The 18,517-nt window shown below is 41.2% G+C and overlaps 1 protein-coding gene across 15 annotated transcripts in view; it reads left to right on the plus strand.

The window, feature by feature from the left end:
- The window catches only part of GRIN2B (glutamate ionotropic receptor NMDA type subunit 2B), a 295,203-nt gene that overhangs the window by 239,554 nt on the left and 37,132 nt on the right, over positions 1-18,517 (plus strand). For all 15 annotated transcript variants that reach the window (XM_081209487.1, XM_081209473.1, XM_081209486.1 and 12 more), the window contains one exon: positions 17,945-18,153. In XM_081209487.1, the coding sequence (XP_081065613.1) occupies positions 17,945-18,153 (209 nt within the window). The remainder of the gene's footprint in view (positions 1-17,944; positions 18,154-18,517) is intronic.

Here is an 18,517-nt window from a genome sequence, read left to right on the forward strand (position 1 = left end):
TCTAGTGTATGGAAATGTAACTGAGTATCCCCCCTCCCTTCTTCATGCTCACTCACTTTTTTCTTTCTTTTGTTCCCTTTTTGTCACTCCTTCTGTTTATAAATGAAATTCTTCCAAAGAAAAAGAAGACATGTACAGGATTGCACCGTTAATCTCTGATCACCCGCAAATTGGTCTTTTAATCCTTTGGGTCTCCTTTTGCACGACATAGTTTTGAGGTTTAGTGAGACATTCTTATTTATTCCTTATTTGCCACTTCACATAAACAACACACACAACAAAATTAATGAATCGAAGCAACCCATTTGGATGTGATTGAAATGGCTGTGAAATGATCGTTATTTTGAGACAGCCCTATACTTAAGTAGACTATTTTCTGTTGATAGATTTGAGACCAGATTTTGGATTACGAATTTGCTTTATTATGAACTTCTGGAAAACCTGGGGTTTGGCAAATGCAAACATCAGGTTTCAAAAACAAAGTTTGCAGAAGGAAATTCACTGGATTGTTATACGTACAGCCCCTAATCTGGCAAACTTTAGTCCTAATTTAAGTGTTGTTGAAATGAATTGGACACGTTAATGTGACAAATTCATTCTGTTGATATCAGTAGCCCTTATACCCTGGATTGGCATGGTCAATTTCAGCACTTTGGCACAGCTCAATGCTTATACCTACCCAAGACTCTTCTTTGCCTTCCTTTTTCTGACCCAGCAGTCTGAGCGGTGCTGGGCAGTTGGGCCTAGCCACCATTTATATTTCCCACCCTGACATAACATTGTTCTGGGGCATTGTGAGAGATTAATATGGTTAGACCAAGCTGTCCAGTACTGATTGGGGTGGGGATACTAATCCACCATTGCAAACCACAAGTACGTTCAATGAGATTTGTCCACATTTGTAGCTGCCATCTATTTTGGGTGCCATGTAGCCCTCCAGTAACGTGGACAAACATAGTCAGCAGTTGTCCGATGTGGGGACACTGCAAGTGTTCTTTGGCAGAGGCTGAATTGATTGACTGTTATTGGCAAGGAGTTATTTTTGGGAGGCAATGATAAGAACACCCTGTACTTCTGTGAGTTTGGCTCTGCCTTACAAGGTTATTATCCAGGAGTTTAATCAGAGACTGTCAAATGCATAAAGAAAGTGGCTAGCGTCTTAAGCAGTGTCTTTCATATGATGTAAGCTTCCGAGGTACAAATGAAAGCAATAAGAAATAAAACTCTGCTCATACAGGCTTCTTCATTGACTTTTTGAGCTCCTTTTATGACAACATATCTGTATCTTTAAATCAAAGTTATATTTTATCCTACCCTTGTTCCTTTCTAAACCTTCAACAATGCTGCACAGTAGTAATATTGTATACATTTCTCCTAAAGGCCCTTCAAGCTCTTTAAATCACTACTTTAGTCAAGAACACTTCATATGTGCATCTATTAAAATCCAGCATTTTTTTTAAGAAAAGGAAATGTGATAGGTAGGAAAGCTTTTTAAGCAATGTGCAGTGTGTTTAGAAGGTATAGAATTAGGCATTGGTAGAGCCTACACAAAAGGAGCTGTGACAAAGACACTAGAGTCTCCAAAGGCCCAAGGCATGCATGGGGAAGGATTCCTTTTGTCTATTAAACTGAGCAAGTATTGTGGGAAGTTTATAATAACTTTATGAGAGTGGGTGCAATCTGTTGAAATCCCCAAGAGGAAATACAGGCAATTTATATAGCTTTGATTGCCCAATCGTTAACTGGATGACAAGTGGATAAGCCAGAGAAAATAAAACAAAAGGTGTGACATGCTTGGTACATGGCACAGTGACTGGCTTTGCACTTAGCAGGCAAACGTGTATTCTTGTTCCATAAGTGGGGTTTTGTAACTCTAAATGCTTCAGTAAGGTTTAAGCAAGCATGGAAGAATACAGAACAGGCTCTGGTTTGTTTTTAATAAAGGTTGTAGCTGCTAAAGATCCATCTTTGTTGTTTTTGTAACCCTAATCATTCTTTTAGAGCCTTGACAGAGATCGGTGTAGGGAGGTGGAAATAGGAAGGCTGGAACTGGGCTGTAAGTGTAGGTTTAGGTAAAGGTAAAGGGACCCCTGACCAATAGGTCCAGTCGTAACTGACTCTGGGGTTGCGGTGCTCATCTCACTTCATTGGCCGAGGGAGCTGGCATACAGCTTCTGGGTCATGTGACCAGCATGACAAAGCTTCTTCTGGCGAACCTGAGCAGCGCACGGAAACGCCGTTTACCTTCCCACCGGAGTGGTACCTATTTATCTACTTGCACTTTGACGTGCTTTCGATCTGCTAGGTTGGCAGGAGCAGGGACCGAGCAATGGGAGCTCACCCCGTCGCGAGGATTCGAACCGCGACTTTCTGATTGGCAAGTCCTAGGCTCTGTGGTTTAACCCACAGCGCCGGTTTACGAAGTGCCTATTGGGACTGGTAGGGCAGAAGACAGAGAGGTCAACAACTGGTGGAGTCAGAGCCAATGACTGTCATAGCTAACTAATGCTCTTCCCAGCTAAGCTCTACAAGAGTGAGACGAAGAAAGAGGAAGCACACAACTAGTGCCACCCCCTGGACTGAAAGTAAGAAAGCAGGCAGGTGGGGGCTGACTGAAGGCAGACTGGGGTTCATGGACAGTTCCCCATTTGCCCTAATAGACAGCTTCCCCTGGGTTTAGGTAAAAGGCAAACAGACCCAAATCACAAAGCTGTGACTGAGCTTGCAGGCTTCCCAGGCCCGTTTGGGGGGTGGGGATCTAGGTACACTTTTCCCAGGCCTCAGAGGAATCAGCTGCTTTTATTTATAAGTTTATTACTATACTCAAACTAGACTCCTGCCCCAGGATTCAGACATGCTTTGCACAGGCCTGAGGTTTCCCATGGACATCTGGTTGGCCACCATGAGAAGAGGATGCTGGATTAGATTGGCCAGCAAGGCTCTTCTTACATTCTTATGATACAGTTTGTCCATCCCGTGACATCTGCTTATTTCTTATGTAGGCTGATATAAAATAAGTAAGTAATATCCAAAGTTAACTATAGGATGCATATCAGAGAAAGGAATGAATGGTATTTCTTACTTAATGACTGGACCCTTGTGTCTCTTAGCAGAATAAAAATAAAACTAAGTGTGCATGATTAAAGAATTGTAATGCTTTGTAGATCCAGTAGTTTGGGACTAAGCAGTTTCATACATTCACATATACTCAAATGCATACATAAAAGACATCCAAACTCAAACATTGATGACAATGGAGAAGAGCTGAGCACTTGCTTAAATCACTCACTAAATGCTATGAGAATTAAATGCACTTTCTTTTGGTTGGAGAGTGCCCCAAATATTTTACTCCTGAGCAGAGAACTCCCAGATGTACAAACAACTTGCGTTTCAGTAATTAATTAGTTCTGCTCTTTGGCTTCCCTTGCAAATTAGTAACATTTTAGCAAAACTGACAAAGGACAGAAGGAACATTTGCCTTTGCATTACCTTTGTAGAGGTTATGAACACTTAGGTCATACATCATATCTGATTTTTAATGCAAACCTTGGGGAACTTATCTTCCCAGCAGCACATGGTTCCTCATAGCCTGGGAGAAAATTCTGCTTGGCTGTATCTATAGCTTACGCAAGACTCTGTGTATTTTATATATCTGCAAACTGATGTAGCTTGTTGGGCTGAAAAATACTAATACTGATGAACGGTTAAGTGTAAAGAGAAATCTATGACTAAACAGAGTTGACCTTCAAAGTGTTCGACTTCTGTAAATCTATAACTGGTGTCTTCACTCAGAATGAGTCTTTTTCTGGCATATTTATATATATGCATAGATTTTGGAGCAATTTTTTGTATGTTGACATTTACCTGTAAAAAAGGCTTGTGTCTTTTTTGCCCCTTAGCAAGATACTGCACTGAAATCCACCCCCCCCCCCGGCGCCAACAAAACTCTGACCTCTTTTGCTTCCTCTTGTTTTGCTCCCAAGATTAGTTCCCACAGGCCACCCCTAAGGAAACTGTTCTCAGTGCATTGACTATGTAGGGGTCTTCTGCTGGAATAGTCTGCACTAAAGAAGAAAGTTTCTGCTCCCAGGGAACAATATGTGATGGGGATAAAAAGGGGGGGGGGAGATCATTTCTATCAGCAGGATTTTGAATTTTTTAGTGGAACTTGATGTTTCCATAACAACCTCTTGGAGTTTCAAATGTTTAGGTAGGCAACTCTTTACAACAGCTATTGAACTGTTATCCTCCTATACAGTCTTTATCTGTGGCATCCATTCATTCTCATCCATCACTTTCTGTCTCTCTGACATTAGCAATTAAACTCAGCATATAAACTATTTATTCTCTTCTAGGTTTTTTTTTTAATGCTGCAAGATTTTTTTAAATGTATCCGAGCTGTTTTTTCTTTAAATGTAGACTTGCAAAATCTGTTAATTTCAAATTTATCAATTTGGATTTAAATTATTAAATTTGGACTCAAAATTCAAAAAGTAATTTAGACTTGGACAGGGTCTTTTAGATAGTTGCTGGTTAGCATTTAAGGGAATGCTTTTTGACTGTTTAAGACATCATTCAGTAACCTATCTGCATTCTATCTGTATCGTCGTTGGTAAAGTCCTGGCTAGCATTCCCTTCCAGCCGAATCCCAGTTTCATTGTCTAAGGCTGCATACTTACTTGGGACTTCTGACTAAATCTGAAGAGGCTCACACCATGTGAGATGTCATGTTCTGAGGAGGGACTTGTAATCTGTTGTACACTGCTGTTAGTTCTGAACAGGGTGGAGAGAGCCATATAGCATGATGCCAGTCAGCTTTCTTTTGCTCTTCGTGATCTTCTTTTTATGGGGAAATATAGATAGATAGATAGATAGATAGATAGATAGATAGATAGATTTATTGTCATTACACTAGTGCAACATTGCACAAGTGCAACGAAATTGGATGCCATCCCTTAAAAACAACAAAAACAAAACAACAACAACAATCAAACAAACCACCTTCCAACCACACCCACCCCCACCCCCAAAAACTCCCAGATCTCACTATCGAGTTACAGCATTCAAAAAGGCCACAGCTCTTGGATAGAAACTGTTTTTCAGTCTATTTGTCCTTGACTTGATGTTTCTATACCTCCTGCCAGAAGGCAGTAGTGCAAACAGACTGTATCCCGGGTGAGATGGATCCTGCAGGATGTTGTTTGCTTTCCTAAGGCAACGGGAACCGTACAGTTCTTCCAAAGGTGGGAGAGGGTGACCAATAATCCTTTGGGCTGTGGTTATGACCTTCTGGAGCACCTTCCTCTCCCTAGCTGTACAACTGGAGAACCAAGCACAAATACAGTATGTAAGTATGCTCTCTATGGAGCCTCGGTAGAAGGACACCAGCAGTCTCTCACTCAGATTGTTCTTTTTTAAAAGTCTGAGGAAATAAATTCTCTGCTGGGCCTTCTTCACCAGAGCAGTGGTATTTGCGCTCCAAGTCATGCCCTGATCCATAGTCACTCCCAAAAACCTGAATTCTGCCACCCTCTCCACCCGTTCCCCGTTGATATACAAGGGCTGAATGTCCGCCTTTTTTCCCCTGTAATCCACCACCAATTCCTTGGTCTTAGCCGTATTAAGAGCCAGATTGTTCTCTCCACACCAAACACAGAGCCGCTCCACCTCGTCCCGATAGGCGGACTCATCCCCTCCTGAAATGAGCCCCACCACCGTAGTGTCATCAGCAAACTTGATGATTTTGTTGCTGGAGTAGATGGCTGTACAGTCATACGTATAGAGAGCATAGAGCAGGGGACTCAACACGCAACCCTGTGGTGAGCCGGTGTTAAGGCTAAGGGCTGTGGACACATGTGACCCTACTCTAACCCTCTGAGAACGTTCTGACAAAAAATCCAAAACCCAGAGACAGGTGGAGTTGGGGAGTCCAATCGTCTCTAGCTTGGACACCAGTCTATGGGGGAGGATAGTGTTAAAAGCAGAGCTAAAAAAAAATATATATATATAGTCCTCTGCAATTTAAGAGGTAACTTTCACAGATAACTTATCCATGGTTGGCACATTCAGTTCCATGTCACATAGACTGAACATTTGTTCCACTTAGTTTCTGGAGTGAGATTTGTGCCTTCCAGCTTCCGTCTCCAGTTTGTTGTTGTATGCCAAACTCTAAATACCGTAAGATTTCAGATACGTTGAAAACTGGATATCAAACGATCTGAGGTGAAACCAGAGTATATCAAACACTTGGCAGGTATTCGTTATCGAAATAAGCAAAGAGAACTTTAAAGACATTTATAAATGCAAATATATTTGAACTCCAGAATGTACATACTTATCTGTAGGCAAGATATGTATCAAGCCACATATGCAGACTACATCTCCCCAAAATGTATGTGCTCTGCATACATTTTGTAAGGCCACAGCCGGTAGACATATTGCGCTTTTGGATAACACCATGCAAGAAATTTCAGCTTAGAGATGGCAGTTCCTAGAATATTCAGGAGATGATCAGTTTACTGATTCTTCCACAGACATGTTGGATGTCCTTGAGCCAACACTCCTCTGTAGCCTTTTCTTTTGCCTTTGTGCCTTGTTGCCCTCATTCAGTACTTTGCATGCTATCTGCACACATTCTCTTCTCTCATGTTTGTTGTGTATTACTTAAAAACATTTGGGAGAGTTCTTAATTTTGAGTAATAACAAATGTTTATATAGATTGTTGAGTGCCCGATACAAAGTCAATGGGCTGTGCAGATTATTTATTGTAGCATGTGGATGTGAAAGAGGAGGGACTAGGGGAAAACTGTTTGCCTTATTTGTGAGAAGTGTACATGGTAGGATTTGCAGATGGTGACAAAGGTGGGCATTATAGATTGGTGAAAAGGTAGATGTGCTGTCAGATTTAAAATGTTAAAAGAAAAGGGGGAAAGCACACTCCAAAATGAATAGAATATTAGAGGCGAGAAAATGGGACTGGATAAAGAGCACTTCAAAATCGGACTAGTCAGAACATGGTGAGATTTTGTGCTTTGATTCCATATCCTGTAAAATAGGTACTGTCACTAAAATCAGTAACCAAGAAATGGACGTGTGATTAGGATGGACTATAACAAGTGATGTGTAGTATTTGCAAATGTGGTCATGAATGTTGGATATTATTTTGAGACACTGATCATCTGCCAGGTTGGCTCATTATAAAACATCTATCTTCCATGTTTTGATCATGGATGAGGTGCTATACCTGGTATGTATTACTGAGATCTGGGTAAAAGACAAGTCCTGGCTCGCCTCCTGAACACAGTACTCACACTCTCTGCTTGAGGAAATCTGAAAGCAGGGGTGGCATGTTCCATTTAGCCACTTGAGGCAAAACAAGAAGTGCTGCCCTGCAGCTGCCGCCGCCACCGCCACCATAACATAATAGTTGTTTATCAGACAAGGAAATGGGGGCGGGGGCGGGCAGGGAAGAATCAAAAGTGTTTGGGATGTCCATGCTACAATTGAAGTTGGGAGGAGGTAAATGGATGGGGGATGGGGGTGGTGGAGGAATTGTTTGTTCATGTATACAATCAGAAACTTTTCAATAAAATGTTAGCCATGACAGCAAGATCAGCAGCAACAGCAGCAGCAACAACAACAACAGGAACACTTCTGCACATGCCACAGTGGTTAGAAAGATTCCATCCTGAATGTTCTTAAAACTGTCATTTTGGTCCACAGTGTTCTTTTGAAATCCCAACTGTGTTACAGAGGCAGGCAGATGGCAAACTCTTTAAACAGTTTTAGATAAAGCTATTTTACACCCAAACACACACACACATACACACACACAAAATAAACAAATATATGCATGATCTAGACTGGTGTGCTGCTGGAAGCTCACTCTTGCCCTGCCCCTATGTCTAAACATCGTGTTCAATCCTGACTTAAGAGGAGCGGGATGGAGAGAGGTGGAAAAGACTCAGTGCCCAGAGAGACTAGAGGTCTAAGGTCTGCCTTGAAGTGTAGCCTTTCCCAGGTGCTTCTTACCAGGGTGAAGTGAGTAGCAGCTATTTATCTTTGAGGCAGACCCAGAGGAATGATTTAAGTCAAGCCTCCAAGAAAATGTATGAGAGGGAGCAGTTCTGTGACACAGGCATACACTTAACTGCAACTGTAAAAAGCTTGCTCACTCAGGCACGTAGTGCCAAACAAAGAAGTCGGCTTTGTGAAATGATTCCCGAGTTTTCATCTTCCCTCGAGTGAGCATGAGACCCAGAACTCTTCTGGTAGAAAATGCTTAAAGCATGTGCTAAGTCTCTCAAAACCATGAAATAGGCTTAGATGATGTGAAATCTGAAATCAAAGAAAATATACTTCCAATGCATACTAGTTGCCTTCCTGATTCTGATCGATTAAGACACACTGCCACCACTGTTTCAATATATTATCTGAAAAAAGCAAGAAGCTAGAAATGCATTTTTAAAAATTAATGCTGAGAACTTCTTGCCACTAATAGGAATCTACAGATTTATACGAAGTTATTTGGGGAGGGTGCCCATTTACAAGATTAATGCTGATTTTTTTTTTATTTTTGGTAATTTTGCTTTAAATGTACAGCTCTACCTTCTTAAGTCAAGGAATCTGTTAATTAGGATATTGTCACCCGAGACATCTGTTTTGATGCAGTAACATTGATTAGATTATCTTTGATGCACTGAGAATTGCTATTCCCAATTTACAGATGAGGAAAATGAGTGACAGAGAGGTTAAACAGCTTATCCAAGGTCACAGAAATAGTAGGCACAATCCAGCTGCATGTTCTTTTCATATCTAAATATATAAATAAGCGAGCCTTAAAAAATGCTGCTTCTTTTTTTACTGGATTTTGAGCAGTCTGTTGCAGAACTCTGAAAAAAACAGTCAGGTGCCCAGGCCGTCTGTGCAGTGCTTTTGGAACAAGTCTGTGTTTTCTGTCTGAAAACTTAACAGAAGCAAGAAAGCACTTCCTAAACATGGCACTGTAGCAAGTAATTTTTTTTGGGGGGGGGAGGGGAGATATTCCTTATTTCCACAGGAACCCCCCACAGTGGATCTTTCTATTGGCCTTGCTCTATTCAGGAAAAAAACCAACAACTTTGGAAAAAGCAACCTGCTTTCTTTTGTAACCCTGTATGCTTCTTTCTTCCTTGCCCACAGTCTGCCTTCAACATCTATTCTCTTTGGTCTGCAGTTTTAAGGCAGTGACTGATCCCAGAACTGCCCAGGTTGCTTGTTAGTTAAATAACTTGTGCCTTTGCCTTACAGAGTGGTCAGTGGATCTTAGATAGTTCTCCTGTATAGCAAGCAAATTCATTACTTTTCTAATCAGTAATAGCGCTAAACTGTCTCTCAGGCCATGATGTAGATTGGCAAGATCCCCTCCTGCTGAAAACATGCTTGAAAAAAAATTGAGTGAAAGGAAAGAAAGCTCAGCAAAAAATATTGCTCAGGAAGAAAATCCAAGGGGAAAAAAATCATTAGGAAAGGAATTACATGCCTGGACACGTACTATGTGCAGAGACAAACCTGTATAATGCAGATTTTTGTGCTTTCGGAGACTGGATAGTTTCATACGGCAGTAGAAACTCTCTGCTGTTGTAAAACATGAACCCCAGACTTTCTGGCATGCTTTGCATAGCCAAGATATAGTATAAATATCACTGATAGGAATAGACAAAGTTGTGAATTCCATTTTCTCTTAGTTCCTCATTTCCCCGATCTTACATTCAGTTCTCTGCATTCCTGCAGCAATATGAAAATTTTAAAATAAATTATATTCATGAAAATCTAGCAGCATTTTTGTGCAGATTTTTCAAATGCACTCATTTTTGTATGCACTTTTGACTAATCTACACATTTTTGTGGGTAATTTCTACTAATACAATGCATTTTTGTTTGGTTTTTCACTGATACAAGCATTTTTAGAAACACTTTCCCTAATATATGTACTTTGAGGTTTGGGCTGAATTACTTTATGCTGCAGGATAGGGAGAGCTATTGAGATGGCCTGCACTTATGAAATATGATGGATTTCTTAATGTTGTGTGTGTGTGTGGGGGGGGGGGAATTCTCAGCTGGCAAGGCTGCAACTCCTGCCAAGTCTCTTGTCAAATTGTGAGATGGTGAGATTCATAGAATTTTAGAGTTGGAAGGGATCATGAGGGTCATCTAGCCCAACCTCTGAAATCCTGGAAACTTTTGCATAAATGCATGAGTGCCCACACTGTTGCTGTGAAGCACATAGGTCAACTTGGTGCCGTAGTGACACCTGCCTGCCATGAAACAGGAGGATCAACGGCTAGAGCACAGGTGGTCTAAATCTTGGTCTGAACCTGACTGAACACATGTGAGGTCACATTCCCACACCTACATGGCTGCAAGGGGCTGTCTGGCATTGTTTTTGTTGTCTGGCCAAGAAGACAGTGCTCTGACACTCTTGGCAACACTCAGTGGCGTAGCGTGGGGGGTGCAGGGGGGCCGGCCGCACCGGGTGCAACATCTGGGGGTTAGGGTTAGGGGGCGCAAATCCACGGGTTAGGGGGCGCAAATTACTTGCCTTGCCCCGGGTGCTGACAACCCATGCTACGCCACTGGCAACACTGACACCTGTCTTGTGCTTTCTAGGCACAGGTCAGAGAGGAAAACCCTATTGCCATTTGCTCTGATTCAGTGCTAAACTGCAGGAAAGCATCGGGTCAAACAGAAGTGTGGCTAAGCCCTGAGCCTCGTCTAAAGGAATCAGAAGTTAGGGGACACTATTTCATCTTGTAGCAGTGAATTCCATACAATGATTCTATGTGGTGCGAAGAAGCCTTTGCTTCTGCCTGTCCCAAATCTATTTAAGTGTATAAGAAAAGCTCTGCGGGAATCATTCAAATTGCCCATCTAGTCCAGCACCCTTTACTCTCGGTGGCCAACCAGATGTCCACGAGGAGCCTTCAAGCAGGACTCCAAGTGCAATGGCACTATTGGAATGAATTTCATTGTATGATGCCAGATTCTAGAATTATGAGAGGAGGAGAAAACTCCACATAAAGGCCTTCGGCTTGTAGATCGAAGATCAACCCTTGCTTAAGCATACCACATGAAATCTACTTTTTAAATTACTTACTGTGTATGTATATGGTAGTAGGGCTACTGATGCAGCCCAGTTGTGAGTTCCAATATATCACCAGAAGACCCCCAATTTACACAGGGTGAAGCAGTAATGATAGCATTAATTCTCTTTGAACATCTACATGAGGGCATATAGCACAGTATAGGAATGCTGTCAACAAAGCCTTTATTATAGATTAAACTCTATTAGTTTTTACTACTTTTAAGGATTCTACCATCCTGAACAGGAAACCACATGGCCTGTCTTCAGGAATATTTGTGAGCTTGCTTGCCATAAGGTACCAAAAGACATCAAGAATAATTTAAGGGTGCACCACATATGACTCCTGTAGTCCTTATCACTTTTGTGCCACTATATTTGATCCATTGTGCTAAACATAGAAGCTTTTAAAGTTTACCTTGTTAAACTCCTCAGCTATTTAGGTCAGAGGGCATGATTTCAGCAGCTGCAGAAAGCATGCAAATGGAGCAATAAATAAGGAAACCCATAATTAATGTCTTTTAAACAAATTGGCAAGAGTTGCATAAATGTCAGTCGGGGGTGATATGGAGAATGCATTTCTGGGAAGTGATTATTTTATTGAAAGAAGTGAGAGATGAGAACTAAATAATGACATTTCCTCTTAAGGACATTTATTTCCTGCACATCCACTTTGTTAGGTGCTATGCAAGTATGAAGAAGCAGCGATCTCTTTAGCTCTGTAGCTGTCCTGTTCTGCAAAATTTAAAGCCCATTAATAACCATCACCTGTTTTGCAGGTGTAGTGAAAAAGAGAGATTTTGCCAGGTGCTGCTGAAAGGTGAACTTGAAGCTTGTGAAGGAGCACTTTTCATTTTAATTAATTCTGCACGCGAAGCTTCCACCAATATTAATCTCCTTTGACCAACACGGTTAATTAATTATCCTAAGTGTTTGTAAACAGATTTTCTACATACTCCTTCTCCAACTGTTGCATGCTGACCTCTTTGATGATGTGTGGCTCTGATTGTGGAGACATAAAGAATAGCAGAGATGCTGCCAACAGGGGCTTCCAACTAAAAGCAGAGCATCCACTGGGTTGCATAAAACATAGCTTGACTGACTGAACAGGGTACTCAGGATGAGTCAGGCAATGAATAAAGTTACTTGGGGGTGCTTCTTGTTATTCCTTTTGCACATATTAAGATCAACACAAATGGATTTTTGCAAACTGAACCAGTCTGGTGAGTGATTTAGCACATGCCCAGTTGCTGTTGTTCGTTCCAGTTCAGTCATCTCATCTAGAGATTTCCAGTGGGTGATAACAATTGATTTAGACAGATTGAACAATTAGAAGACCAGTTCAATGTGTGCAAGTGCATGAATTGAGTCAAGCATATATAAAAATGTTGTGGGAACCTGCTTTCTTTGCGAAGGCCCCAAAGTTCCAGGTCCATAGGAATCTTATGCTGTATTACGCCAAGTCAGAACGTTGGTCCATGTAGCTCATTATTGTCTGTACACCGAAATGCAGGGGCTCTCAAGGGTTTCAGACAGGGGACATTCCCAGCTGTACTTCCCTAAACAGGAGGTTTACAGGTTTACAAGGGTGACTTCCAAGAACTGCACAGGGAGTTACCACTTAGAAGGTGAGCTGGTGCAGTGTGAAAGCCATGACTGTAACAATGTGCTTACTGCTAGCTCAAAATCTGCAGGGATTCCAGAATGCTTTCCTTTTGTTTGTACAACCTTTCAGAATTATCATTATTGTTTTAATTGGAAGCCTTAGCTTTTAATTACTTTGCCTTGAAAAATGTGACTTTTAAATTCTGTTAGTAATAGTGCCATCTTTGTAACACATTGCACCCTCCAAATTGCATATAATATTGAATGCCACTTTGAATATTTCCTCCCTTCCACAGTGCCTCCCCCCTCAGATCTTTCCCCTGTTTTTATAAGAGTCAATCATGCATGTTCACATCCATGCAAATGCATTATCCATCTCAAAAATGAAAGGGGATCCTCTCTTCCGATCCAGTTCTCTGAGGGAGGAGTTTTTAACATGATATCTATAGCCTACATTTAGAGACTCGAATCTGCCTGTTAGAAATGCTAAAGTGTTCTTTTAAATACAAAATGTTAACTTGTGTCAGTGGTATTTACCTGGTCCAACACACACATACAACTTTCCCTCTACTTTGGGCAATTGATATGAGGCTTATTGGAATGGAATGATTTTTTCATATTTCATTACTCCTCTCATAGGCATGCAAACAGATTGTCAGGTTGTAGAATGCTGTGTTTGCTGCACTCATGTCCTTGCTATGCTTTTCTCATCTAAAATGATGTGATGTCTGGTAGACTTCCGGGTTGGCGCCATCGCCGAATGGCGGACTCCCTCCGAGCTCCGGAGGGAGTCTGCTCGGCAGGGGCTGGGTCCTACCGCGCCGGCGACGCGGGGACCCTTAAAAACCACGGGCACGGAGCCCGTGGACATGGTGACTCGGCTGGCACCGCTAGCGCCCTCCCGACTCGTGAAGGAGCCTTTTTAAAGGCTTCCGATCGGGTGCCGGGGAGTGGCGTGGTGCTGTGAGTCCTCCGCGTCCCCTGCCGAGCGCAGCCACATGCCATTCGACGGAGAGCGCTGGCTTCTTCCATTGGAAATTCGGACTTTTAACAACAACCCGTGAGTAATTGGGTAACCGGGTATAAAAGGAGAAAAAAAGAATTTTTTTTCGGATTCGGCACGAGCGGGGGCGATCTAAAAAGGAAGTCAGTCCCCCCCTGATTGTAAACATGCTAAAACAAGGACTGGGTAACCAAGATCGATCCAGAAGTTTATTGCTGATAAAAATTATTAATTCCACGATGCGAAATTACAAGAATTGTGCTGGAGGAGAAAAGTGGAGGGTGAGAGGGAAAAGGCAACCCCCCCTGGGAACCGGGGCGATTCGTAGAACCTGGCGAAGAGAGACGGAGAATTTGACAGCTGTCAAAGTAGCTATCAAATCTTGAGAATATAAAGAGGACTTTGTTACAAGTATTTTGCTGGTTATAATTTGATATAATATGGATACAAACTGTCGGGGAAAAAAAGAAACAACAATTTGACTTTTGAATTAGAGGATACAAAGTTACTGCAATCCCCCTAGAGGGGTTTCGGGACATTACAAGCGGTCGTATGTGGAAAACTACTCTGGGATGTGCACAGGTCTTATCTTCTGGGAAAGCTGCAAAACTGAAATACTATTTTGTCTACAGAGGTGTTTATATTAAAAGGATATAATAGAATTTTCTATTGAAGAAAGGAAGGGACTGGATGTAAGTTTTTGTTCCTGAATAACAAACCTCTGTAGAGATACTAGACTTCGGAATAAGAACGTTTTAGCAGCTGAACAAGACAAGAAACCTGAGAAAGTAAGGAATAAAAAGAACAAAGGACCAACTACGACACGGAAAGAACAATGGGAGGAGCAACAAAGACCAAGGAAACTAAAGGCCTCTATTATACTGGATTTTTGAAGTTAAACATCAATAAAACAAATAAATTTAAAGAAAACTGGCAAGGTGGAATGAGAAAAATTTGGCTGTGGACTTGAGATCTCCAGGCCGATAACATACAGACTGATGGACATGGGGAATTCAAACCGGGGAAGGGAGGGGGAATCTTGGAATCCAAAGGCTATGTAACCAACTTTTTGAATCTTCTTATATCTTTTATTTTCTATTTCTTTATATAACTTTGGTATCTTGATCTATCATGTTTTCTTTTAAAAAAAGGGGAATTCGTGGAAGGAAATTGGGGCAGATCTTGGGGGAAAAATCTTTTTTCTATTTCTGTTAAAGATGAGGAGTGATGGTAAGATTGTATAAATTTAAATTGGCTAATGGGTTAAACATATTAGGTTTCAATTGGGAATGAGAGCTTGTGGAACCAACTTAGGGAAAGGGGAATACAGTCGGGAGGGGAAGGAGGGAGTCCTAGAAAGAAGGTTATGAAAGTAAGAATTTAAATTTGTCTTTCTTTTTCTTTCTTTTCTTTATCTTCTCTATTTTTCTTATTCTGTTATTATTGGAAATTTTAATAAATATGATTAAAAAAAATATAAAATAAAATGATGTGATGTCTGATATACCCTAAAAAGAAAGGAAAGGAATGTCTCTCACACCAAGATCCTCAGTAGTGAGCCCTACTCAGTTCCAAGTCACTTATTTCTAAGTAAGCATACATAGGATTGTAACCATGCAGTCAGAACCTCTTTGCCTAATAATACTTATTTCTGGGTTCCTTCAGTTGATAGTTTGCTGTCGACAGGTGACTGGATGCTGCCTTAATCATTTAAACTCTGATACCTCATTAAGACACAGAAATGCTCTTTAAATGTTCACTCAGCCATCTGGAGGTACTTGCTTGATGTCTTGAAGGGATTGTAGCCACACAAAGTTCCTTGTTTGTAGTGTGTCAGCTTGCACACACTGCCATATTTGCCAAAAGCTGTTAGCACAGACTCTGAGCACCCTTTGTACTGCAGATTGAAGCATCCCCTGTCATGTGAAGCATTTAACAGTTGTGGTTTTTCACTGTATGTTTGCTTGTCCTTGAACATATCCCATGTGGTTTTGTAGAACATCTATATGACCCAACTATATGGTCAGGGCTAAGGGAGTCTTACCAGCCCCACCACCTAAAACTGGGTGCTGTTGTTGTGAAAGAGACCGATAGGGGCTTCCTGTTGCCCCTGTGGTTAAATGTTTAGATGCACCTACCACCCATGTGGGATTCTGTAATGGAGGTTTGTGCACATGAAAGTCCATCAAAGTGTTTAAACTTTCCACCAGCAACTGAAGGTTTTAGCAGCATTTTACTTAGTATCACCTCCATACGTTTTGCAACACATTCCACACTGCACACATATGCCAAGATGAGTTTCTAGGCTTCTAAACAAACCCAAAATTCATAACACTACAATGTATTTTATTGCCTACTCAGGAGAATGTCGGACCCACCTATCATAATTCTTGTAATACCTATGGATTTGACTGTTCAAGTCCTCTGTAAACCCTTTGGGATCCTGAGTAAGCAGGTCACCTATGCCTGTAAATGACTTTTATTCCTTTCTTGAAATAACTTGTTTACTAAGCCCACATTGGATTCTCTCTCTCTCTTTTTAAAACCTTAATTTGATATTATTTTTTTAAAAGGAGCAATAAATATTTAATGATCTGGGTGCTGTTAAATTCAGAATACCCAAAAATCCTTGATTATACTGACGTAACCTTTGACATCCAAAGAGTCTATAATAAGTGCTTTTGTCCAGTGATTCTAAAACATCAGATGCAATAGTAGAAGAGGGTGAACTGACAGGCATGAGGAATTAAAGCCCACAAAGCAGGTAAAGAGTGAGGAACCAAAGTTCACTTTAGTCTTCCACCCACACTGCTCCTGTATTCACCTTGCCTTGACCAAAACCCAGTGGGTGGAGGTTGAGGGAGCCACAGCCACAAAATATAGGGGAGTTTGCTCAGCCTGTGCCCTCTTGTCTCATATCTGCTAACCAAGGCAGTAATTAGTGTCAATGGTGATGGAAATAATGGGCACAAAGGCAGGACTTTTCATGTCTGAAAGCATCATTGATAGGTATTCTGGACTTTGTGTGGGGAATATTGCACCTCAAGGAGCATTAGTCCTAAAAATGTCAACTTGTGAATGGATCAGAACCAATTTCAAAGAAATATTTTTCTATATCTAGTACTCAATGTAGAAAACACAGTAATGCCAAGTTCCCAGGAAATAACTTTGGGTATTAATGGAAGATCAAGGTTCATAATGTCATACACAGTAGCACAAAAATAAGCTTATTTAAGCTTCCTGTTAAAATATTGTCACGTGTTGCAGAAAACTGAACAATATATTCTTTTTTCTTTTCTTTTTTTACATTTTTGTAGCAAAATCTTAAATGGGTGTTTATTAAAGGTATAATAGGTATAATAATAATAATAATAATAATAATAATTCAGCCAGGGAACATGGAAAACCTTTATCTTTGCAATGTGGTGTTAGCTGTGGTAACATCCCATTCAAGTACTTCACATAGAAACAGGGGTTACATTCCTCTTAAAGTCAGCATTGAGCTTTGCTCCTGGATGTCCAGGGAGCAGTGCCACCATGACCAGGAATCTTCTTAAAAGCTTCAAGCTAATCTGCAGCTGTTCCCTTTTCTGGAGAAACTAGGCATGGCCATTTATCCATGTGCCCTAGTTTCTCCCAGGTTAGATTATTGTCATGTACACTACCTTTGAAGATGGCTGAGAAAGCAGCTTCCAGAGTTCTAAATGGAGTTTGCAAGTTAGATCCTATTATTCTGATGTTCCACTGGTTACCAGTTTGTTTCTAAATTCAAGGTGCTGACTTTAACGTTTCAGGCCCTGAATGGTCTAAGACGGGGGAATCTCAATAATCACCTACTCCCATATGAACCTGATCAAAGCACTGAGATCTACTTCTGAGCCCTGTTCCAAGCCTTCTTGTTGTTGGACTTGGGCATAAGAGACAGAGCTCTTTTTGTGTGACACCTTCCTGAGGGTTGTGCATGTGTGTTTGGCCTTGTCGCTGCTTGTCTTTTGAGAAACAACTGAGGCCTTTTGTTTCAGTGGGTTTTAATGGGATGCTGCTGCTTCATTAAGACTGGCTTCATTTTTGGATCAGGGATTAGTGCATAGTTTTAAAATTAATTAATCCAGACATTCAGTTTCCATGTATTTCTACAAAGTTCAGCTGACCACGTGGACTGTAATTTGGGGTGATGGTTTTAGCAATGATCTCTTTCTGTTTTTCCATTGCTTCAGGTGGGATGGTGGAAGGACAAGCGTCTCAAGATGAAGTATTATGTGTGGCCACGTTCTGAGCTTTACCCTGACAGTGAGGAGCGTGCGGATGACCATCTCAGCATAGTGACCCTAGAAGAAGCACCGTTTGTCATTGTGGAAAATGTGGACCCCCTAAGCGGTACCTGTATGAGAAACACTGTCCCATGCCAAAAAAGAAATGTGACAGAGTAAGTGCCAACAGGATCTTTCTCCAGCTAGTTCCTCCTAGCATGTTTCTCTCCACAGCAGCAAAGCCAGCTGGACCGTCTCAGGCTGGCTTTGTTGCCACTTGCCACTAACTCCACGTTCCAATCAGCTTGGCTCATTCAGCAAAACATCAAGCAGAGTTTTCAGCTAGGGATGTAATGGAGAATGAAAGAGAGAGTAGCCAAGGAAAGAAGTAGGGGATAACAGTAGGCAATTGTCAACAATTCTAAATTCTAGCACAGATCAAAATTGTCCAAATCACATTTTTGTTGTAAATTAGCACCTTTGTCTAAAAAAAAGGAAGAAGATGAAAAAAGGAAAATGACAAGAATATATTTTCAAAAT

This window comes from Podarcis bocagei (assembly GCF_964188305.1).
Source record: "Podarcis bocagei genome assembly, chromosome: 10".
NCBI lineage: Eukaryota > Metazoa > Chordata > Lepidosauria > Squamata > Lacertidae > Podarcis > Podarcis bocagei.